Source organism: Salvelinus alpinus, chromosome 5 (assembly GCF_045679555.1).
Source record: "Salvelinus alpinus chromosome 5, SLU_Salpinus.1, whole genome shotgun sequence".
NCBI lineage: Eukaryota > Metazoa > Chordata > Actinopteri > Salmoniformes > Salmonidae > Salvelinus > Salvelinus alpinus.
In genome coordinates, this window is record NC_092090.1 from 60,531,464 (window position 1) to 60,556,801 (window position 25,338).

Genomic DNA, 25,338 nt, shown 5'->3' on the forward strand with positions numbered 1-25,338 from the left:
CTGTACTTCCTCAGAGGTAGGGAGGCGAGCAGGCCAGAGGTGGATGAACGCAGTGCCCTTGTTTGGGTGTAGGGCCTGATCAGAGCCTGAAGGTACGGAGGTGCCGTTCCCCTCACAGCTCCGTAGGCAAGCACCATGGTCTTGTAGCGGATGCGAGCTTCAACTGGAAGCCAGTGGAGAGAGCGGAGGAGCGGGGTGACGTGAGAGAACTTGGGAAAGTTGAACACACATCACTTCCGACTTCAACTGTACCTATGTGTACAGAAACCAAAGTACAGAAACAGTCTCAATGCTGTGCATGACCTGAACTGTCAAAAACTGTTTGGTATGCTCTGGATTGACGTGTACGACAGCATGTTCCAGTTCCCGCCAATATTCAGCAACTTCGCAAAGCCACTGAAGAGGAGTGGGACAACATTCCACAGGCATCAAATCAAATCAAGTTTATTTTATATAGCCCTTCGTACATCAGCTAATATCTCAAAGTGCTGTACAGAAACCCAGCCTAAAACCCCAAACAGCAAGCAATGCAGGTGTAGAAGCATGGTGGCTAGGAAAAACTCCCTAGAAAGGCCAAAACCTAGGAAGAAACCTAGAGAGGAAGTCAACAGGCCACAGTCAACAGCCTGATCAACTCTATGCGAAGGAGATGCATGAGGAAAATGATGGTCACACCATATACTAGGGCTCCCGAGTGGCGCAGCGGTCTAAGGCACTGCATCTCAGTACTAGAGGCATCACTACAGACCCTGGTTCGATCCCGGGCTGTATCACAACTGGCCATGATCGAGAGTCCCATAGGGCGGCGCACAACTGGCTCAGCATTGTCCGGGTTAGGGGAGGGTTTGGCCGGGGTAGGCCGTCATTGTAAATAAGAATTTGTTCTAAACTGACTTGCCTAGTTAAATAAAGGTTAAAAACAAACAAACTAAATATATATATATATATACTGACTGGTTTTCTGATCCACGCCCCAACAGATACATATCTGTTTTTCCATTCATGTGAAATCCATAGATTAGGGCCTAATTTATTTATTTAAATTGACTGATTTCCTTATATGAACTGTAACTCAGTCAAATATTTGAAAATGTTGCATTTATATTTATGTTCAGTGTAGTAGGTAGGCCCAGGCACTGCAGGCTTTGTCTCCCTCTTCTGGTGGTACATTTTAGTATTCACAGCTAAGCAAATTGAGCGTCAAACTACACAATTTAAAACAACTACAATTCCCATTTTGCACAGGGACAAACGTTGCCTAGGTTCAAAGGTTAATCATAACCAACACAATAATATACTTGGCTAGCTGCTCGGCTCTTGGAGAAAGATAAACAACTCTTCTTTGCGAAATTAACAGCACTCGACTCCTATAGCGTTGGAGTCTGATCAAACTGTTTGAAAATCATAAGTGTAGGTGTTTGCACTATTGTCGCTGTTTTTCGAAGGCGCTAGCTAATGTTAGCACACTAACGTAGCCATCACCGAACTGGCTCGCTAGCTAGATAGTTACACACAAAACTACAGCTATGTTTGTGCAAGAAGAGAAGATATTCGCTGGAAAAATATTAAAAATCCACATTTGTACTATGGAGGGTACAGAGTGGTTGGAAGAAGTAACAGAGGGTACCACTATTGAAAAACTCAAAGAGAAGTGCTTGAAACATGTATGCTTGTTTATTTTCTTACTTGCTCATTAATTGGTGTTTGCCCGGGTGAAATTGTAACGTAGTTGTGTAACTGTGTCGCTGATGTTTGCAGCCCTAGTTGAAATAGTCGGTGTCAGTCGTTCCGTATTTATAGTAACTGGGTAGACACAGCTATTTATAATTTAGCAAGTTGGTTCACAAGTTATCGAGCCTAGAATCCCTGCAAACTAGGCGCACCCCATGAGCTCTTTGGCAAAATGTGATAGCTAGCCTAGCCCAAATGCTCGTGTCTGTTGGTGTAGCTATGTAAGTTACTCTGTTTATGTTCCTAGGCTCCTGTCTTTTCCTTATTTGTTCCACAGACTATACTGTACTGTTGCTAGTTAGGGCCACCCATTTTTACACTTGATTCTTCTGTAAGTGACAGTATGATGCCCCACATGCAGCTAGCCTACCCCATATGGCTGCCAGTCTCTTTCTGCACTGCATCCTCCTAGTACAAGTTTAGATAAGCGAGATAACAGTAAGAGACCCAGCTAATGCAGAAATAATTGGTACCTTTTAGAAATAGGTTTGGCTGTTGATATAGGTCTAGCTAGCCTATCCATTACCAATTATTTGCGTGGTAAAAAAAAAGAGTAATATAATTACCAGGGTGAAAGTACTGCTACTGGTTCCTGTCGGTGGGCTAATTTTTTTTTGGGGGGTGGGGGGTTTGCTTGTTTTGCAGTATGTACATGGAAGCCTCGAAGACCCCAAAACAATCACACACCATAAACTTGTCCATGCTGCCACGGAGAGGATTCTCAAAGAAACTAAAACGGTTGCAGATGAAAGTCTAAAAGATAAAGGTACTCCTATGGATTTAAAGGTTTGAAGTTGTCTCAATGTTTATAATTTCCAATCAAACAATTAGCCAATATGACCAATGCTACTACATGCCATTAAGTGAATGTTTTCCTTTGCTTTTAGATGTTCTTCTACTGATAAAGAAGAGACCACTGCCACCCCCTCTGAAAATGGCTGACATAACTGCAGAGGAAAAGGTAGGCCAAACAACAGATTTAAATACTCTCCCTAATTGTATTGGTTTGTGGCTTATCTAACTCGGCAAGGGCACTGATCATCAGACAAAAATGTTTAATGAATTGCTAAGACTGCTAGAACCAGGGACAACACATCAAGAAACGTATTACATCCAACTAGTTGTACTGTTTGGGACTATCTTAATGTGTGTTTCCTCCTTGTCTGTCAGAAGAAGCAGGATAACAAGGCTCCAGATAAAGATGCCATCCTGAAGGCCACCGCTGGCCTGTCCACCCGCCACACAGACCGCACTGTCACCCAGCATAACATCAGAGATGTAAGTACAGTACGGCACAATACAGTAAATAACCTGTCAGAATGCATAGTTCAAGCACTTCAGGAGCTTTCAACTAACTATTGTACTGAAATTCAACTCTAGGCCTAAAATGCATGGTCCTGCAAACTTATCAGAGACATATTCAAATGAGTGGATTTGGTCATATTAAGCCTGTTCTAAGTCCCTGATACTAAGATTTATTTATTAATTTTTTAGCCAGGAAGTTCCAATGAGGTCAGAAGATCTCATTCCCAAAGAACCTCATTCTTAAAGAGAGGTTATTAATTCTGGTTTATGTGTGTGTGTGTACATTTTCCATCAGTTTCAGACGGAGCTCAGGAAAATCCTTGTCTCTCTCATTGAAGTGGCCCAGAAGCTTCTCGCCTTGAACCCCGATGCCGTGGAGCTCTTCAAAAAGGCCAATGGTACAGTGTAGAAATTATTTAATTATCTAAGATTGTTTTTGGCACCTGCCTTGCAGGGCTGTAAGAGGCTGGTTTTGCATTAGTTTATTTTATATTTTTTAACTAGGCAAGTCAGTTGAGAACAAATCCTTATTTACAATGATGGCCTAGGAACAGTGGGTTAACTACCTTGTTCAGGGGCAGAACGACAGATTTTTACCTTGTCAACTCGGGGATCCGATCTAGCAAACTTTCGGTTACTGGCCCAACGTTCTAACCACTAGGCTACCTGCCGCCCCAACGGCTACCTGCCATTTTTAATGAACAACAAGTTGGAGCTGTAACAGTCATATTGTCACTGAGCTTATGTATCAGTGACAGAATAATGCAATATGTAAGGGATAATCAACTAGTGGCTATACGTTCTCTGGAAAATAATGTGCGACGTGGAACTCACCTTCCACAGAGTTGCATTATTTTCCAGAGTGCGCATTAGAGCTCCCAAGTTGAATATCCCTTTTTTTATACCATGGCTATAATTTAACACATTTGATGCTAGAAATGTGTTCAACATCCACTGAAGTAGCTAGCAAGTTTACTAGATATCTATAGTAGTTGCCTTGGTAACCAAACAAATAGACTTGCTAGCTCAGCTAACCAAATCCATATAAATCAGTATGATTGATTCTGATTTCTATGGCCAAAGCATTAGTCCTAATTTGCTATTATGAAAATCTTATTCAACAATGCCAATAATGTTTTCAAATCAACTTTTGCTTTCAAAAGCAGCTCAAACAGAACATGTAAGTATGAATTTCATAGCCACTGAATTATACTGTGCATTATAGGGAATTATAAACTGGGTGGTTCGAGCCCTGAATGCTGATTGACTGACAATCGTGGTATATCAGACCATATACCACGGGTATGACAACATTTATTTTTACTGCTCTAATTACATTGGTAACCAGTTTATAATAGCAATAAGGCACCTCTGGGCTTTGTGGGTTGGCATCGTGCCTAAGAACAACCCTTAGCAGTGGTATGTTGGCCATATACCACACCCCCTCGTGCCTTATTGCTTAATTATACAGCGGGTGGATCTAATTCTGGATGCTGATTGGTTAAAGCTGCGTTGCAGTCGGTGTCTATTCCACAAGTTACCACTGGCTAAATCTATGCCGTTAAAATGCCTATTTACTCTGTTCCATCTGACTGCACAATCCACTGTCTCGTCAGCCCAGCCAGGCAATTTATAAACTTGATCTCTACTATAAAATGCATCTAGACAATATCTCACCTTTCTTTTAGACTAACATTTAGTTTTCAACAGCGGAGATTTGTATAAATCTTGCTTTCTGACATTTGCAACATTTCAATATTCAAATTTGAGACAGACGGGCAGCTTTTCTCAGCCAGTCGAAATCATGAATCAGCATACATTTTTATGGATACAAAGAAATGTCAATAAACAGGTGAAGCTAAATGAAGTGCAGCTAGTTTGCAGTCTTTCCAGCTTCAGTTTGAAGTGATTGTGTTAGCTGTGTTTTTGGCTAGCTCCTCTGAACAACAGTGTCCAGATTTTCTATGCCAGGTGAAATCGCGCATCATTAGCTCATTGTTATGGATGTATCCCAAAAAATATCACTAGAAAACAGCTTAAACAAACGCAAATGCGGCTGTTATTCTGGCTGCACTGTTTGACATGACTAAGTTAGCTGTAGTTGAATAGCTAGCAAGCAAGGGATAAGAACGTTGCCAGCCAGTATGGAAATGGAACATTTAGAATGAACGACTGGGTTGCGCCAATACAGTTGAAGTCGGAAGTTTACATACACTTAGGTTGGAGTCATTAAAACTAGTTTTTCAACCGCTCCACAAATTTATTGTTAACAAACTATAGTTTTGGCAAGTCGGTTAGGACATCTACTTTGTGCATGACACAAGTAATTTTTCCAACAATTGTTTACAGACAGATTATTTCACTTATAATTCACTGTATCACAATTCCAGTGGGTCAGAAGTTTACATACATAAGTTGACTGTGCCTTTAAACAGCTTGGAAAATTCCAGGAAATGTCATGGCTTTAGAAGCTTCTGATAGGCTAATTTACCTAATTTGAGTCAATTGGAGGTGTACCTGTGGATGTATTTTAAGGCCTACCTTCAAACTCAGTGCCTCTTTGATTGACATCATGGGAAAATCAAAAGAAATCAGCCAGACCTCAGAAAAATATTGTGGACCTCCACAAGTCTGGTTCATCCTTGGGAGCAATTTCCAAACGCCTGAAGGTACGATGTTCATCTGTACAAACAATAGTATGCAAGTATAAACACCATGGGACCACGCAGCCGTCATACTGCTCAGGAAGGAGACACGTTCTGTCTCCTAGAGATGAACGGACTTTGGTGCGAAAAGTGCAAATCAATCCCAGAACAACAGCAAAGGACCTTGTGAAGATGCTGGAGGAAACTGGTACAAAAGTATCTATATCCACAGTAAAACGAGTCCTATATCGACATAACCTGAAAGGCCTCTCAGCAAGGAAGAAGCCGCTGCTCCAAAACTGCCATAAAAAAGCCAGACTACGGTTTGCAACTGCACATGGGGACAAAGATCATACTTTTTGGAGAAATGTCCTCTGGTCTGAGGAAACAAAAATAGAACTGTTTGGCCCTAATAACCATCCTTATGTTTGGAGGAAAAACGGGGAGGCTTGCAAGCCGAATAACACCATCTCAACCGTGAAGCACGGGGGTGGCAACATAATGTTGTGGGGGTGCTTTGCTGCAGGAGGGACTGATGTACTTCACAAAATAGATGGCATCATGAGGGAGGGAAATGATTTGGATATATTGAAGCAACATCTCAAGACATCAGTCAGGAAGTAAAGCTTGGTCGCAAATGGATCTTCCAAATGGACATTGACCCCAAGCATACTTCCAAAGTTGTGGCAAAATGGTTTAAGGACAACAAAGTCAAGGTATTGGAGAGGCCATCACAAAGCCCTGACCTCAATCCTATAGAAAGTGTGTGTGCAGAACTGAAGAAGCGTGTGTGATTCAGGGGGCCTACAAACCTGACTCAGTTACACCAGCTCTGTGAGGAGGATTGGGCCAAAATTCACCCAACTTATTGTGGGAAGCTTGTGGAAGGCTACCCAAAACGTTTGACCCAAGTTAAACAATTGAAAGGCAATGCTACCGAATACTAATTGAGTGTATGTAAACTTCTGACCCACTGGGAATGTGATGAAAGAAATAAAAGCTGAAATAAATCATTCTCTACTATTATTCTGACATTTCACATTCTTAAAATAAAGTGGTGATCCTAACTGACCTAAGACAGGGAATTTTTACTAGGATTAAATGTCAGGAATTGTGAAACTGAGTTAAAATATATTTGGCTAAGGTGTATGTAAACTTCCGACTTCAACTGTAGATACAGAACAAAAAGACTAAATGACTGGGTCACGTCTCTGGCAACCGAACCGATAGAATGAACGACCAGCCAGCTTGGGTAGCAACCCTAGATTTGTGTCAGTACTATATCTTGTGGAATTATTAAATAGTATGAATAAATTAATCAAAATAAAATAAAGTATATTTTGGTAACCCGTTGTATAAAAGTGATAATGCCAGAGAAGCCGGTGTTTGGAGAATATATTGGCACGGTTTGACAATATATCCCTCAAACACCGGCTTCTCGGGCATTATCACTTAAATAATGCACGCTCTAAAATTCCCTTCAAGGCAGTCAGTAGCAATGCCATTGCATAAAGTATTATTATAGTTATACTATTATTCATTAATATTGTGTGTGTGGTTTGTCAGCCATGCTGGATGAGGAGGAGGAGGACCGGGTGGATGAGACGACCCTTCAGCAGCTGACTGAGATGGGTTTCCCTGAGAGCAGAGCCATCAAAGCTCTCAGACTCAACCAGTGAGTCACAATCAATAATACTTATCAGCACCTGAAGTCAAATGAGATAATCAGAATCACTGACACAACCAGTGCAGGGTTTTTTCTGAATCAAAAAGGGGCGTGACGGGGGTGTGGCAATGGGCATGCTCAGCCCATGGTTAGTGCTATCTTGGCCCAGCTGTATTTGGTCAAGGCCCTGGGGAAGAACATTTGAGGCCCCCATCTTGGCCACGGGGCTATTTTCTGCAATTCTGCAGATTTTTCCATGAAGCTGAGAGAGCTTTTGCCGTTTGTAAGCCAATTTTCTGCAATTCTGCTATGGAGCTGAGAGAACTTTTAGCTATTTTCCTGCATGTTTCCCCCCTGCAATTTTATGCATTTTGCCATGGCTAATACGGTGTTCTTATGCTCAAACATGATAACAAAACCAATAGTCCTGAATTCATTGTTTTTGTCTGGCTGTTATTTGAGTGTTTTTATATATTTTTTTTTTCTCTCATAGTATTTTAAAATATAGGGCCACTATCTTTTTTTAATTTTATTTTTATTTTTTACATACATGATACTAACTGGTTAATTTTTTTCTATATACAATAACACCGAGAACGTTTTTCCATCCCAAAAATTAATCCCCCCCTGAAAACACCGTTTGGACCTAAACAAATGATTAGGCTGTTCGCCCAAGACTTTTCTATGCAAAACAAAAAAAACTGTAGTGTTTAAGATGATGGCAGATAAAAAAAAAAAATTATGAGCATGGCCTTGTTTCTATTACAGCATATTGGATGACACTCATTCATGTTCAATGTAACTGCGATAGGTTTAGGCTGCCACATAATACTCATTTTCCCTATACCCATCATGAGGTTGCTACAACCTAGCCTATGAATAAAAGTTTACAACGTAGGTGCACACAGGGCGAGACACCAAATTTAGGGTGACAGACAGTGACATTTTTTTTTTTGACACATGGACAGACGGTGCCATTTAAATACTACCCTGCACACTCTTGCCTGCATCTAGCTGATATAGGGTGTAATTAGTCCAACAGTTGCAAACGAGAGTTTCTAATCGACAAATTCAGCTATGTTAATACTCGTTTTGTTCCGTTTGCTTCCTTTTAAGAAACATTTTTCAACAGAATCGGGAATAAATTCACCCCTGATCTCACACAAAAACAGTTCGCTTTCATAGCAGCCACGTTGTATTCCTTCTCGCATCTATGCGCGCTCCTCCTCTCACCTCTTCCCTTTCGCTTGTGGACTTCAATGTGCAACACATCAGCTGTGAAAAAACCTTTCCAAGCCAAACCGCTACACTCAGCCTACATCATTGTCACCATTTTAGCTAAAGTTACATCATAGTCAGCAAAGCTAATTGAACTAACGCGTTAGTAAACCCGCTACAATCATGCAGTAATGTTAGTGTACTGTATAGTCACTAAGCAGTTACATCGGCGGCCCTGGTGGCAATACATTTGTAAAACCAAAAACTTACCTTGAGTTCCAGTGTTGTGTTGGAAAGTCATAGCCAGCTAGCTAACATAGCATCCCTCTGTTTGAGCAGGGTGTTCAGTAGGCTAAACTAGCTAGCTGCATTTGCTAGCAAAGTGAGAGAGAGAAATTACTCTCTCTTGCTTCTCCATTTTGGAAGTAATTAATTTAACTGTTCAACTATTGTCTTTCTCTCTTTGAATCAACTACTCACCACATTTTATACACTAGTGCTAGCTAGCTGTTTATGCTGCTTATGCTTTCAGTACTACATTCATTCTCTGATCCTTTGATTGGGTGGACAAAATGTCAGTTCATGCTGCAAGAGCTCTCAGGTTGGAAGAAGTCCTCTGGAAGTTGTCATAATTACTGTGTAAGTCTATGGAAGGGGGTGAGAACCACGAGCCTCCTAGGTTTTGTGTTGAAGTCAATGTACCCAGAGGAGGATGGAAGCTATCTGTCTTCCGGCTACACCATGGCGCTACCCTACAGAGTGCTGTTGAGGCTACTGTAGAACTTCTTTGCAAAATAGTGTGTTTTAATCAATTATTTGGTGATGTGATTATATTTAGTATAGTTTTATCCAAAAAGGATAAATGTCTGACATAAAAATAAAAATAAAATATCAATTCACTGAGGATGGACCACTACCCTGGAGTGTAGTTTGAGTCAATGATACTGGTCAGTGGTCATATCAGTGAAGTCTATAAAGAATCAATTAGACACTTTGCCTGTGATTCTATCCATCACAACAAGTGAGTCCAGTCTGATCAGATGAGTCTGAAACAACAAATTTAACCATGCCCCTCCCTCACTGCCTCTCCTGCAGCATGTCAGTGACCCAGGCCATGGAGTGGCTGATTGAGCATGTAGACGACCCCACGGTGGACACCACCCTGCCCGGCCAGGAAGCCGCAGGAGCAGTAGGAGCCACAGCACCACCCCTGATCCCCTCTATCTCCGCCTCATTTCCGAACCTCCTCCGCACCCTCTCCCAGACCAACACAGATGCCGCCGCCAGGCAGGACGAACTCACTGAGATCTTCAAGAGGATCCGAAGGAAAAGGGAGTTCAGGCCCGACTCACGGGTGAGTGTTCTCTCTGTCCCAATGCCCTGGGATATACCAAGCTAAAACTGGTACATGTTAGACTGGTCCCATATCTGTTTGTGCTGAATAGCCAACTGAAGGATTTGGCAAGACAACAAACAAATCTGTGACCAGGCAAGAAACCTTCCTAATGTTGAATTGCATACCAATGTACCCTCAGAACAGCCTCAATTCATCAGCCTCAACTCTACAACATATCGAAAGCGTTTCACAGGGATGCTGGCCCATGGTGTGCCTGGCACATACTACCATACCCCGTTCAAAGGCACTTCAATCTTTTGTCTTGCTCATTCACCCTCTGACATGTACACATACACAATCCATGTTTCAATTGTCTCAAGTCTTAAAAATCCTTTAACCTGTCTTTCCTCCCCATTGCTATTGCAACCTCTGCAATAAGGAATTGTTAAAAAATTTAATTTATGGAACCTTTATTTGACTAGGCAAGTCAGTTAAGAACAAATTCTTATTTACAATGACGGTCTACCCCGGCCAAACCCAGACGACGCTGGGCCAATTGTGCGCCGCCCTATGGGACTCCCAATCACGGCCGGATGTAATGCAGCCTGGAATTGAGACCAAAAGCTCAAGAGAAGTTTAAAGATTTTATTACCAAGGATGCCGTCAGCTGAGTGCATACATTTAGAAAGTTCACAACACATCTCATACTCTTCTCTTCTTTTAGTCACCACCCCAGCTATACATTTTATGACCCCAATGAGTATCCCATATCTGGACTGTGGAATGTCCATGGTCCTCTCTTTGTTTAGCTAGATGTCAGAATCACACCCCATCCATCTTCATTGTCCTGGGCCTGACCCTGCTCTCTGATCCTAGGCAATTTCCTCTTAACTGATTAGGTCAACTTTTCCAAATTAGCATACACACAGTTTCATGGCCTGAACTCCATTAATACTCACTTGTTAATGATTATTCACTAAACAAGATACAAACAAACTATAGTTTAAAATGAAACATGTTACATTTTAACAGAATCCATCAACTGATTGAAGGGGATTTAACAAGTGACATAAATAAGAGGTCATAGCTTTCCCCTGGAAAGAGCTATTACTAATGTTTTGTACACTGTGTATATAGCTGTTAGCTAGCTTACCTAAAATGTGTCTCTGCTACTCTCTTACTGAATGTTGTCTTCAAACTGTGATAAACTATTGGCCCTTTTTATAGAATGACGGTGTAGTGTGTAATGATAAACTAACTCAGTATCGTTATTTGTCTCTGCAGGCTGTCATTGCGTTAATGGAGATGGGCTTTGATGAGAAGGAGGTGGTCGATGCCCTGAGAGTCAATAACAACCAACAGGATGCTGCAGTAGGTTTACTGTCCACACTGAGGAATAAAAGATCAAAGAAAATGAAGCAGACACTTATTGAGTAAAAAAAATAAGTCATTGCTTCCTGTCTTCTATGAATGGACTGCTTTTTACACCTCTTACCCATGTTGTCATTAGGAATGAGAACTGGTTCTCCATTGACCGTCCTAGTTTAAGAGAAGTTAATTTGGCGATCTAAACCCACAGTGCGAGTGGCTGCTGGGGGACAGGAAGCCGTCTCCGGAGGACTTGGATAAAGGCATCGACATCAACAGTTCTCTGTTCCAGGCCATCCTGGAGAACCCTGTGGTCCAGCTGGGCCTCACCAATCCCAAAACACTGCTGGGTAGGTTTGGAGTAAAACAAATTGTTCAGTTAAAAATAACAAAGCTCAGAGGATAAGGGGAGGGGGTGTACCTGTTCATCAAGCGTCACGCTACAGAAACATGCTTCAGTCCTATGGGCCGTTCTGGCTCAGACGAGGCTACTTATTGAGTTGTTGTGTAGTCTCTAAAACCCTCTAAAACTTTCTGTTTGTGTGTAGCGTTTGAGGACATGTTGGAGAACCCTCTGAACAGCACCCAATGGATGAATGACCCTGAGACTGGGCCTGTCATGCTGCAGATCTCCAGAATCTTCCAGACACTCAACCGCACGTAGAGAGAGTGTGTGTGTGTGTGTGTGTGTGTGTGTGTGTGTGTGTGTGTGTGTGTGTGTGTGTGTGTGTGTGTGTGTGTGTGTGTGTGTGTGTGTGTGTGTGTGTGTGTGTGTGTGTGTGTGTGTGTGTGTGTGTGTGTGAGCTTGTGTGTGTGAGCTTGTGTGTGTGAGCTTGTGTGTGTGAGCTTGTGAGCTTGTGTGTGTGAGCTTGTGAGCTTGTGTAGGTGAGCTTGTGTGTGTGTAGGTGAGCTTGTGTGTGTGTAGGTGAGCTTGTGTGTGTGTAGGTGAGCTTGTGTAAGTGTGCACACGGCTGTGACAAGTATTGTTTTTTGCCTTGAAAAGTCAAAGCCGGAGAAGGGGGGGGTGTAAAAGACATATTTATTTATACCACAGAAAACCTTGTACAAAACTATGTTAACATGATTATTACAATTATTGTTGTTTTTTTTACATTTTAAAAATAACAGTTTATAGTTATGACGCACATGATTTATTTGATACATTTATCCATGTACAAAAAAAGACCATCGGGCATCAAACCAATGTTTACTCTTCAAAAACATTCCTTTTTGCCATATTCAAATATTAATTTGTTTAATTTGTCTCCTTAAATTATTACATGTCCTCAAAGGTGAATGTTTCTACCGTGAGTTGAATGACTCCAGGCAGTCTGTATAATTTGGTTGAAGACAAGTCAGACTGCAAGTGAACATGCATCAAACTGTTGCGTGATGATGAAATGAGTGTTCAGTACTAACCAGAGGTTTGTTCAGAACATGAAAACGTTCCAAAGGTTGTAGATAGACATGTAATGTATAGAGCGGATCCGATTAGATTATTCCCTGTGACAAATAAGGTCTGTTCTAAATTACGTGTTTCCATCTTAAAGTTGTGTAACGTTCCACCCTTCCTGAATGATTAAACCTCAGGTTATGGCTATGTTCCAGTTAACCTCTCCTTCCTTCTAAATTGTGCACTTGTTCACTTCCCTTCTGTGGTTTAAAAGGAAATGACTGGTGTAAGAAATGTGGTTGAAACTCCCTCTAGTCCATGCCTCCACAAATCTGATGCTTTTAGATTTGTAGGAAGTATTGGGATGCACTTGCTGTGGTGGCAATGGTTGTGCTTATCACATTAAGTCCAGAACTTAGAGTGTGGAGGTACAGGTGGATTTGGGTGGTCAGACACACTGACTTTATCTTTTGCTTTCGCTCACAATCTCTCTCTGTGTGTTCAACCTTGGGAGCCTAGTGGTCTGCCTGCTGTGAGTCACAGTGTGACACTACTCAAAGAAGTGGGAAAGTAAAGGAGGACATTGTCCTTCTCCCAAATATGTATTTAATTGCAACTTTCTTTTTAGAAAAGTGTATTATGTGCTGTCTTTTTAGTGTCTGAAGTCAAATCTGTCTTGGTAATGGTCTTGATTTAAAAAAATATCTATCTAGAGACCTACAGTACCAGGTCAAAAGTTTGGACACCTACACATTCAAGGTTTTTTTTTCTTTTTTTTTTTACAATTATTTTAAAAGATCTACATTACACTTGTAATGTACTTGTTGGCTGCTTGTTCTTCACTCTGCGGTCCAAATCATGCAAAACCATCTCGATTGGGTTGAGGTTGGGTGATTGTGAAGGCCAGGTCATCTGATGCAGCACTCCATCAATATCCTTGATCAAATATCCCTTACACAGCCTGGAGTTGTGTTTTGAGTCATTGTCCTGTTGAAAAACAAATGATAGTCCCACTAAGCGCAGATGGGATGGTGTATCGCTGCAGAATGCTGTGGTAGCCATGCTGGTTAAGTGTGCCTTAAATTCTAAATAAATCACCAACCGTGTCATCAGCAAACCACCATCACACCTCCATGCTTCATGATGGGAACCACACATGCAGAGATCATCCCTTCACCTACTCTGCGTCTCGCAAAGACACAGCGGTTGGAACCAAAAATCTCCAATTTGGACTCATCAGACCAAAGGACAGATTTCCACCGTTCTAATGTCCATTGCTCGTGTTTCTTCGCTCAAGCAAGTCTCTTGTAATTGGTGTCCTTTATTAGTGGTTTCTTTGCAGCAATTTGACTCATGAAGGCCTGATTCACGCAGTCTCCTCTGAACAGTTGATGTTGAGATGTGTCTGTTACTTGAACTCTGTGAATTCATTTATTTGGGCTGCAATCTGAGGTGCAGGTAACTCTGGATCTTCCTTTCCTGTGTTGGGAGAGCCAGTTACATCATAGCGCTTGGTTTTTGCGACTGCACTTGAAGAAACTTTCAAAGTTCTTGAAATGTTCCGTATTGACTGACCTTCATGTCTTAGTAATGATGGACTGTTTATTTGCTTGTTTGAGCTGTTCTTGCCATATTATGGACTTGGTCTTTCACCAAATAGGGCTATCTTCTGTATTCCACCCGTAACTTGTCATAACACAAGTGATGAAACACATTAAGAAGGAAAGAAATTCTGGAAATTAACTTTTATCAAGGCACACTTGTTAATTGAAATGCATTCCAGGTGACTACCTCATGAAGCTGGTTGAGAGAATGCCAAGAGTGTGCAAAGCTGTCAAGGCAAAGGGTGGCTACTTTTTTGGCAACTACATGATTCCATATGTGTTATTTCGTAGTTTTGATGTCTTCACTATTATTCTACAACGTAGAAAATAGTAAAAAATAAAAACCCTTGAATGAGTAGGTGTCCAAACTTTTGACTGGTACTGTATGTATTAATTAGTTGTCATTGTGCTCTGAATGTTATCACGTTGCTCTAATTCTGCGCCTGTTCTCAATGCTCTTAAAACAACTCACTACACCAGGAACAATAGTACTCGTATTTTCTGACAATGGGCGGTCTGAGTGCCTGTCTGTTTGTGCTGTTAGACCAACTTCTTGTCACTGATTGCAGGGGTTTTTCTGGATCAAAAAGTGTCTTAGGTGGTGGATGTGACAGTGGGCGCAACCGGCCTGTTTATCTTTTCTTTTTTACACAGTTTGGATGGCGGCCCACCCAAGGATTTCAATAGGAGAAAATGACACTGAGCGTTGGAGTTGGCAAGAGCACAAACAGTTCTGGGACCAGGCTACATATGATAGGTTTCAGGGGAAATTGACGCTTGATCCACAGATGTCACATTAGTGGAAGGGGGTTGATTGAGTGTTGGTGTATCATTCCTTCCTGCAATGAAACAAGCTATCTTAGTATGAACATACAAGCCAATGCATTGAAGAATTTGACATGCAGTGGTATACTGAGCTAAGTAAACCTGCTAGTTGAATGGTGGGCCAGTAAACTAGATGTGAGCTGTTTAACCAAAACATAATGTACTTATTATTGACTGTGCGATGACTTGCCTTATCATAAGATATACGTGTAATAATAGTGCATTTTTGTGCAATAGCAAGACCTGTAAAAATATATTTGATTAGTGTCAGAAATATGTGAATTGAAATGAGTTAGTAAGGCTATATCTTTATTCTATATATTTTTACAATAATTTATAGTAAGTGAGTACTCAGACACGCTAGTACTGCTTTTGATAAATCAATATGACTGATTATTTTAGGCTCCGTCCCAAATGGCACCCCATTCCCTAAAATATATACAGTACCAGTCGAAAGTTTGGCCACACCGACTCGTTCAAGGGTTTTTCTTTATTTTACTATGTTCTACATTGTAGAAATAATAGTGAAGACATCAAAACTATGAAATAACACATATGGAATCATGTAGTAACTCAAAAAGTGTTGGACAAATAAAATATATTTTATTCTTCAAAGTAGCCACCCTTTGCCTTGGGAGCCAGGCCAATCCACTGGGGAGCCAGGCCCAGCCAAAGGTTAAATAAACTTTTTAAGAAATCAGAATAAGATTTCCCCCACAAAATGGCTTTATTATAGATAGATATACTCCTCCCCCGTCTGACGATTCCACAGGTGAAGAACCCAGATGTGGTGGTCCTGGGCTGGCGTGGCTACACGTGGTCTGTGGTTGTAAGGCCGGTTGGATGTACTGCAAAATTCTCTAACATGACCTTGGAGGCAGCTTATGCTAGAGAAATTAACATTAAATTCTCTGGCAACGGCTCCGGTGTGCCAATTGCACACTCCCTCAAAACTTGAAACATCTCTGGCATTGTGTTGTGTGAGACAACTACACATTTTAGTGGCCTTTTATTTTCCACAGCACAAGGTGCACTTGTGTAATGATAATACTGTTTAATCAGCTTCTTGATATTTCCACACCTGTCAGGTGGATGGATTATCTTGACAAAGGATAAAATGCTCACTAATGCATGTAAACGAGTTTGTGCATACGGAACATTCCTGGGATCTTTTATTTCAGCTCATGAAACATGGGACCAGCACTGTACAGTCGTGGCCAAAAGTTTTGAGAATGACACAAATATAAATTTTCACAAAGTCTGCTGCCTCAGTTTGTATGATGGCAATTTGCATATACTCCAGAATGTTATGAAGAGTGATCAGATGAATTGCAATTAATTGCAAATTCCTTCTTTACCATGCAAATGAACTGAATCCCCCAAAAAGATTTCCACTGCATTTCAGCCCTGCCACAAAAGGACCAGCTGACATGTCAGTGATTCTCTCGTTAACACAGGTGTGAGTGTTGACGGGGACAATGCTCGAGATCACTCTGTCATGCTGATTGAGTTTGAATAACAGACTAAAAGCTTCAAAAGGAGGTTGGCAAAGAAGCCATTTCTGTCCAGGAAAAACATCAGGGACAGACTGATATTCTGCAAAAGGTACAGGGATTGGACTGCGGAGGACTGGGGTAAAGTCATTTTCTCTGATGAATCCCCTTTCCGATTGTTTGGGGCATCCGGAAAAGAGCTTGTCCCGGAGAAGACAAGGTGAGCGCTACCATCAGTCCTGTGTCATGCCAACAGTAAAGCATCCTGAGACCATTCATGTTTGGGGTTGCTTCTCAGCCAAGGGAGTGGGATCACTCACAATTTTGCCTAAGAACGAACACAGCCATGAATAAAGAATCGTACCAACACATCCTCCGAGAGCAACTTCTCCCAACCATCCAGGAACAGTTTGGTGACGAGCAATGCCTTTTCCAGCATGATGGAGCACCTTGCCATAAGGCAAAAGTGATAGCTAAGTGGCTCGTGGAACAAAACATCGATAGTTTGGGTCCATGGCCAGGAAACTCCCCAGACCTTAATCCCATTGAGAACTTTTGGTCAATCCTCCAAGAGGCGGATGGACAAACAAAACCCCACAAATTCTGACAAACTCCAAGCATTGATAATGCAAGAATGGGCTGCCATCAGTCAGGATGTGGCCCAGAAGTTTATTGACAGCATGCCAGGGCAGATTGCAGAGGTCTTGAAAAAGATGGGTCAACACTGAGAATATTGACTCTGCATCAACTTCATGTAATTGTCATTAAAAGCCTTTGACACTTATGAAATGCTTGTAATTATACACTGCTCAAAAAAATAAAGGGAACACTTAAACAACACAATGTAACTCCAAGTCAATCACACTTCTGTGAAATCAAACTGTCCACTTAGGAAGCAACACTGATTGACAATAAATTTCACATGCTGTTGTGCAAATGGAATAGACAAAAGGTGGAAATTATAGGCAATTAGCAAGACACCCCCAATAAAGGAGTGGTTCTGCAGGTGGTGACCACAGACCACTTCTCAGTTCCTATGCTTCCTGGCTGATGTTTTGGTCACTTTTGAATGCTGGCGGTGCTTTCACTCTAGTGGTAGCATGAGACGGAGTCTACAACCCACACAAGTGGCTCAGGTAGTGCAGCTCATCCAGGATGGCACATCAATGTGAGCTGTGGCAAGAAGGTTTGCTGTGTCTGTCAGCGTAGTGTCCAGAGCATGGAGGCGCTACCAGGAGACAGGCCAGTACATCAGGAGACGTGGAGGAGGCCGTAGGAGGGCAACAACCCAGCAGCAGGACCGCTACCTCCGCCTTTGTGCAAGGAGGAGCACTGCCAGAGCCCTGCAAAATGACCTCCAGCAGGCCACAAATGTGCATGTGTCTGCTCAAACGGTCAGAAACAGACTCCATTTTTTTTTTTTTTTTTTTTATTTCACCTTTATTTAACCAGGTAGGCTAGTTGAGAACAAGTTCTCATTTGCAACTGCGACCTGGCCAAGATAAAGCATAGCAGTGTGAACAGACAACAACACAGAGTTACACATGGAGTAAACAATAAACAAGTCAATAACATGGTAGAAAAAAAAGAGAATCTATATACAATGTGTGCAAAAGGCATGAGGTAGGCAATAAATCGAATAATTACAATTTAGCAGATTAACACTGGAGTGATAAATCATCAGATGATCATGTGCAAGAAGAGATACTGGTGTGCAAAAGAGCAGAAAAGTAAATAAATAAAAGCAGTATGGGGGGTGAGGTAGGTAAATTGGGTGGGTAGTTTTCAGATGGACTATGTACAGCTGCAGCGATCGGTTAGCTGCTCGGATAGCAGATTTTTAAAGTTGTTGAGGGAGATAAAAGTCTCCAACTTCAGAGATTTTTGCAATTCGTTCCAGTCGCAGGCAGCAGAGAACTGGAAGGAAAGGCGTCCAAATGAGGTTTTGGCTTTAGGGATGATCAGTGAGATACACCTGCTGGAGCGCGTGCTGCGGGTGGGTGTAGCCATCGTGACCAGTGAACTGAGATAAGGCGGCACTTTACCTAGCATAGCCTTGTAGATGACCTGGAGCCAGTGGGTCTGACGACGAACATGTAGCGAGGGCCAGCCGACTAGGGCATACAGGTCGCAGTGGTGGGTCGTATAAGGTGCTTTAGTAACAAAACGGATGGCACTGTGATAAACTGCATCCAGTTTGCTGAGTAGAGTATTGGAAGCTATTTTGTAGATGACATCGCCGAAGTTGAGGATCGGTAGGATAGTCAGTTTTACTAGGGTAAGTTTGGGGGCGTGAGTGAAGGAGGCTTTGTTGCGGAATAGAAAGCCGACTCTAGATTTGATTTTGGATTGGAGATGTTTGATATGAGTCTGGAAGGAGAGTTTGCAGTCTAGCCAGACACCTAGGTACTTATAGATGTCCACATATTCTAGGTCGGAACCGTCCAGGGTGGTGATGCTAGTCGGGCGTGCGGGTGCAGGCAGCGAACGGTTGAAAAGCATGCATTTGGTTTTACTAGCGTTTAAGAGCAGTTGGAGGCCACGGAAGGAGTGTTGTATGGCATTGAAGCTCGTTTGGAGGTTAGATAGCACAGTGTCCAAGGAAGGGCCGGAAGTATACAGAATGGTGTCGTCTGCGTAGAGGTGGATCAGGGAATCGCCCGCAGCAAGAGCAACATCATTGATGTATACAGAGAAAAGAGTCGGCCCGAGAATTGAACCCTGTGGTACCCCCATAGAGACTGCCAGAGGACCGGACAACATGCCCTCCGATTTGACACACTGAACTCTGTCTGCAAAGTAGTTGGTGAACCAGGCAAGGCAGTCATTAGAAAAACCGAGGCTACTGAGTCTGCCGATAAGAATATGGTGATTGACAGAGTCGAAAGCCTTGGCCAGGTCGATGAAGACGGCTGCACAGTAATGTCTTTTATCGATGGCGGTTATGATATCGTTTAATACCTTGAGCGTGGCTGAGGTGCACCCGTGACCGGCTCGGAAACCGGATTGCACAGCGGAGAAGGTACGGTGGGATTCGAGATGGTCAGTGATCTGTTTGTTGACTTGGCTTTCGAAGACCTTAGATAGGCAGGGCAGGATGGATATAGGTCTGTAACAGTTTGGGTCCAGGGTGTCTCCCCCTTTGAAGAGGGGGATGACCGCGGCAGCTTTCCAATCCTTGGGGATCTCAGATGATACGAAGGAGAGGTTGAACAGGCTGGTAATAGGGGGTGCGACAATGGCGGCGGACAGTTTCAGAAATAGGGTGGTATGAGGGCCCGACGTCCACAGGTGGGGGTTGTGCTTACAGCCCAACACCGTGCAGGACGTTTGGCATTTGCCAGAGAACACCAAGATTGGCAAATTCGCCACTGGCGCCCTGTGCTCACAGATGAAAGCAGGTTCACACGCACATGTGGAGAACGTTCTGCTGCCTGCAACATCCTCCAGCATGACCGGTTTGGCGGTGGGTCAGTCATGGTGTGGGGTGGCATTTCTTTGGGGGGCCGCACAGCCCTCCATGTGCTCGCCAGAGGTAGCCTGACTGCCATTAGGTACCGAGATGAGATCCTCAGACCCCTTGTGAGACCATATGCTGGTGCGGTTGGCCCTGGGTTCCTCCTAATGCAAGACAATGCTAGACCTCATGTGGCTGGAGTGTGTCAGCAGTTCCTGCAAGAGGAAGGCATTGATGCTATGGACTGGCCCGCCCGTTCCCCAGACCTGAATCCAATTGAGCACATCTGGGACATCATGTCTCGCTCCATCCACCAACGCCACATTGCACCACAGACTGTCCAGGAGTTGGCGGATGCTTTAGTCCAGGTCTGGGAGGAGATCCCTCAGGAGACCATCCGCCACCTCATCATGAGCATGCCCAGGCGTTGTAGGGAGGTCATACAGGCACGTGGAGGCCACACACACTACTGAGCCTCATTTTGACTTGTTCTAAGGACATTACATCAAAGTTGGATCAGCCTGTAGTGTGCTTTTCCACTTTAATTTTGAGTGTGACTCCAAATCCAGACCTCCATGGGTTGATAAATTTGATTTCCATTGATAATTTTTGTGTGATTTTGTTGTCAGCACATTCAACTATGTAAAGAAAAAAGTATTTAATAAGAATATTTCATTCATTCAGATCTAGGATGTGTTATTTTAGTGTTCCCTTTATTTTTTTGAGCAGTGTACTTCACTATTCCATAGTAACATCTGGCAAAAATATCTAAAGACACTGAAGCAGCAAACTTTGTGGAAATTAATATTTGTGTCATTCTCAAAACCTTTGGCCACGACTGTACATGTGTTTAATGTTTTTTTTTCTTCAGTGAAGTTGTGCACTATATTAGGGAATGGTGGGACGCAACCTTAATTTAATTGTGAGTTAAGTCTATAAGAAGAACATGGCTGATGGGAGGTGTGTTTGCAAGCTTTGAGTTTTTGTATTCAATATTTGAAATGTGCTTTTGATGTGACTGTCCTCAGGGAGGCTGATGTTGTTTTTCCAGCTATGCCACTGTGAGGCCAAACCTCTACTCCTTTTATGGCTTTAACTAATCCATGGTAACGTGGCTTATTGAACAGAGCGTCAATAAGTATGGTTTGGTCAAATGCAATATTTGAACATGATTTAGATTTTTTTTTTATATAAGTATTTCCTTGAATTGTGTGTGTATTTATAGTTACTTGCTCTTATTAATAATATTACATTTGCGAGAATCTGAAATCTGCCCTTCAAGTTATTGAAATACAATTTATTTACAAAATAGATAGACCTTGAGAAAATGTAGCATTGTTGAATGTTCAATGCATTTGTATAGAGGCCATAGACTATATTGGCAGCCTTTCTGTATACAGGTCGAGAATGCACTGTAAATAGTCCTGGTGGACTATTTTGATTAATTGATCAGTAGTTTTATGGCTTGGGGGTAGAAGCTATTAAGGAGCCTTTTGAACCTAGACTTGGTGCTCCGGTACCACTTGCCGTGCGGTTGCAGAGAGAACAGTCAATGTTCTTTGACAATTTGTTAGTCCTTCCTCTGACGCTGCCTAGTGTAATAGGTCCTGGACGGTAGGAAGCTTGGCACCAGTAATGTACTGGGTTGTACGCACTACCCTCTGTAGTGCCTTACGATCAGATGCCGAGCAGTTGCCATACCAGGTGGTGATGCAACCGGTCAGGGGGCTCTTGATGGTGCAGCTGTGAAACCTTTGAGGATCTGAGGACCCATGCCAAATCTTTTCAGTCTCCTGAGAGTGGAAAAGGCGTTGCCATGCCCTCTTCACAACTTTCTTGGTGTGTTTGGACCATGTTAGTTTGTTAGTGATGTGGATACCAAGGAACTTAACTCTCGACCCACTCCGCTACAGCCCAGTTGATGTGAATGGGGGTGTGCTCGGTCCTCCTTTTTCTGTAGTCCACAATCATCACCTTTGTCTTGCTTTCGTTGAGGGAGAGGTTGTTGTCCTGGCACAACACTGTCAGGTCTCTTGTCCTCCTCCCTATAGGCTGTCTCATCGTTGTCGGTGATCAGGCCTACCGCCGTTGTGTCGTCAGCAAACTTAATGATGGTGTTGGAGTTGTGTTTGGCCACGCAGACGTGGATGAACTGGGAGTACATGAGAGGACTAAGCACACACCCCTAAGGTGTCCCCATGTTAAGGATCAGCGTGGCAGATGTCTAGTTACCTACACTTACCACCTAGGGGTGCCCCGTCAGGAAGTCCAGGATCCAGTTGCAGAGGGAGGTGTTTAGTCCCATGGTGGTCCTTAGCTTAGTGATGAGCTTTGAGGGCACTATGTTGTTGAACGCTGAGCTGTAGTCAATGAATAGCATCCTCACATAGGTGTTCCTTTTGTCCAGGTGGGAAAGGGGAGTGTGGAATGAGATTGCATCATCTGTGGATCTTTTGGAGCGGCATGCAAATTGGAGTGGGTCTAGTGTTTCCCGGGATGATTGTGTTGAGGTGAGCCATGACCAACCTTTCAAAGCACTTCATGGCTACCATCGTGAGTGCTACGGGGCGGTAGTCATTAAGGCAGGTTACCTTCGCTTTCTTGTGCACAGGAACTATGGTGGTTTGCTTGAAACATGTAGGTATTACAGACTCGGTCAGAGAAAGGTTGAAAATATCAGTGAAGACACTTGCCAGTTGGTCCACGCATGCTCAGAGTACACATCATGGTAATCCGTCTGGCCTCGCGGCCTTGTGAATGTTGACCTGTTTAAACGTCTTGCTCACATCGGCTACGGAGAGCATAATCACACAGTCGTCCTGAACAGCTGGTGCTCTCATGCATGCTTCAGTGTTGCTTGCCTCGACACGACCATAAATGGCATTTAGCCCATCTGGTAGGCTTGCATCACTGGGTAGCTCGTGGCTGGGGTTCCCTTTGTAGTCCATAATAGTTTGCAAGCCCTGCCACATCCGACGAGTGTCAGAGCCGGTGTAGTAGGACTCAATCTTAGTCCTGTATTGACGCTTTGCCTGTTTGATGGTTTGTCTGAGGGCATCGCGGGATTTCTTATAAGAGTCCGGATTAGTGCCCCGCTCCTTGAAAGCGGCAGCTCTAGCCTTTAGCTCGGTGCGGATGTTGCCTGTAATCCATGGCTTCTGGTTGGGATATGTACGTACGGTCACTGTGGGATTGATGTCGTCAATGCACTTATTGATGAAGCCGGTGACTGAGGTGGTATACTCCTCAATGACATTGGATGAATCCCAGAACATATTCCAGTCTGTGCTCGCAAAAGAGTCCTGTAGCGTAGCATCCGCTTCATCTGACCACTTCCGTATTGAGCGAGTCACTGGTTCTTCCTGCTTTAGTTGTTGCAGGAATCAGGAGGATAGAATTAAGGTCAGATTTGCCAAATGGAGGGCGAGGGAGAGCTTTGTACGCGTCTCTGTATGTGGAGTAAAGGTGGTCTAGCATTTTTGGTTGCTCATGTGCCATGCTAGTAGAAATGAGGTAAAACGGATTTAAGTTTGCCTGCATTAAAGTCCCTGGCCACTAGGAGCGTCGCTTCTGGATAAGCATTTTCTTAGTGCCAGCATTGGTTTGTGGTGGTAAATAGACCTACGAAAAATATAGATGAAAACCTTCTTGGTAGATAGTGTGGTCTACAGCTTATCATGAGGTACTCTAACTCAGGCGAGCAATACATCGAGACCTTAATATTAGACATCTCGCAGCAGCTGTTATTGACAAATTGTCACACACCCCCACCCCTTGTCTGACGAAAGTAGCTGTTCTGTCCTGCCGATGCACGGAAAACCCAGCCGACTGTATATTATCCTTGTCTTATTTCAACCACGACTGTGAAATATAAGATATAACAGGTTTTAATGTCACGTTGGTAAGTTAGTCTCGAACGGAGCTCATACAGTTTATTCTCCAGTGATTTCACGTTGGCCAATAGAATGGATGGTAGAGGCCACTCACCTACAAATTCTCACAAGGCACCCTGATCTCCGCCCTTTGTATATCTTTATTTTATTCATGCGAATGACAGGGATTTGGGCTTTTGAGAGTAGCTTTATATCCTTTGTGTCAGACTCATTACAGAAAAAATATTAGTCCAGTTTGAGGTGAGTAATCGCTGTTCTTATCCAGAAGCTCTTTTCATTCATAAGACACGGTAGCATCAACATGATGTACCAAATAAGTTACAAACAATGTGAAAAAACACACAAAATAGCACAATTGTTTAAGAGCCTGTAAGCGGCAGCCATCCCCTCCGGCGCCATTCTTTAACGATTTACCTTTGATTAGTGCTTGGGGGTCTTGGTGTGTGTGTGAGTCATTTTGGCAGTTGGGATTGTTCACTGTGTGTTCATACAGTACTGTCCGGTACCAACAACCAATGCAATATAATCTCTCATTCTGTTAAACCGACTATCCTCGCCCTCAGGGCTACAGTCATTCAAATCATTATTACATTAAGAGCATTTCTGTTGCAGTATTCTTTTTGAATTCTGTGCTCTGTTTACGTGAAATGGGGAGTACGTTTTGTTTCAACTCCTGGAGATAATATTGACCTGAGAGAGAAAATCATAGGTGCTCAATGCATTTCATACCGACAAGCTTTTGTGTTGTTTTAGATGTGAAACAAACTACTAACCCGGGATGGTATTCTGTTCTAGCATTAGCCAGTCCAGACTATGCTGCAGGATATCTAATGCTAAAACAGACTGCCATTTTTGCTGTTAAACCACTTTAAGCACTTATTAACCTACGCTGCTGTGTGATCTCAGGATGCATGTACGTGCAGCACTGACACGTACACGACTCTTCTGTTGATTTAAGTATCAACACAGTGACTTGGTATTTGTCTGGTGATTATCTGCTCATGTACTTACTCCTCTATTTGCCCAACTCTTGTCTTGCAGCTGGTCCCAATTTGCTCCCTATCACTACGCTCTTGGTCCTAACCAGTATGTGGACCTGACCCTTGGATGTCTGCAGATCTGTAAGGTGGACCCTCCACCACTACACTGCTTATACCTTTCCAAAGCCTTCAGATCCGCGGACATCAATGGGTTAGGGCCAAGGGAGGGGGCTATGGAGCACATTGCGACCAACTGTTGCTCTGAGCAAGTCCACACTAACTATCTGATCTAGTTTCACACAATTCAGCTGTCACACCGGGTCATTTTAATGTGAATTTGTTTATTCCTCAACTGTGGAAAATGTGAAAAGCCTTGTAACATCACTTCTCAAGTTTGTTAATACCAATAAAGGTTTTGAATTTA

The 25,338-nt window shown here is 42.9% G+C and overlaps 1 protein-coding gene across 2 annotated transcripts; it reads left to right on the forward strand.

Annotated features, from left to right (window-relative positions):
• The first annotated feature begins 1,246 nt into the window (after nucleotides 1-1,246).
• LOC139576413 (ubiquitin-associated domain-containing protein 1-like) lies at nucleotides 1,247-25,338 on the forward strand. Of its 2 annotated transcripts, none has more exons than XM_071402525.1 (10): nucleotides 1,247-1,664; nucleotides 2,377-2,497; nucleotides 2,619-2,692; nucleotides 2,902-3,009; nucleotides 3,332-3,434; nucleotides 7,248-7,356; nucleotides 9,661-9,919; nucleotides 11,186-11,272; nucleotides 11,481-11,619; nucleotides 11,818-25,338. In XM_071402525.1, exons 1-10 carry the CDS (start codon nucleotides 1,527-1,529, stop codon nucleotides 11,931-11,933), a joined length of 1,254 nt encoding a protein of 417 aa, XP_071258626.1. In that variant the 5' UTR covers nucleotides 1,247-1,526; the 3' UTR covers nucleotides 11,934-25,338. The 2 variants fall into 2 exon arrangements, with proteins under 2 accessions (XP_071258626.1, XP_071258627.1); XM_071402526.1 differs by having other exon boundaries at nucleotides 2,905-3,009.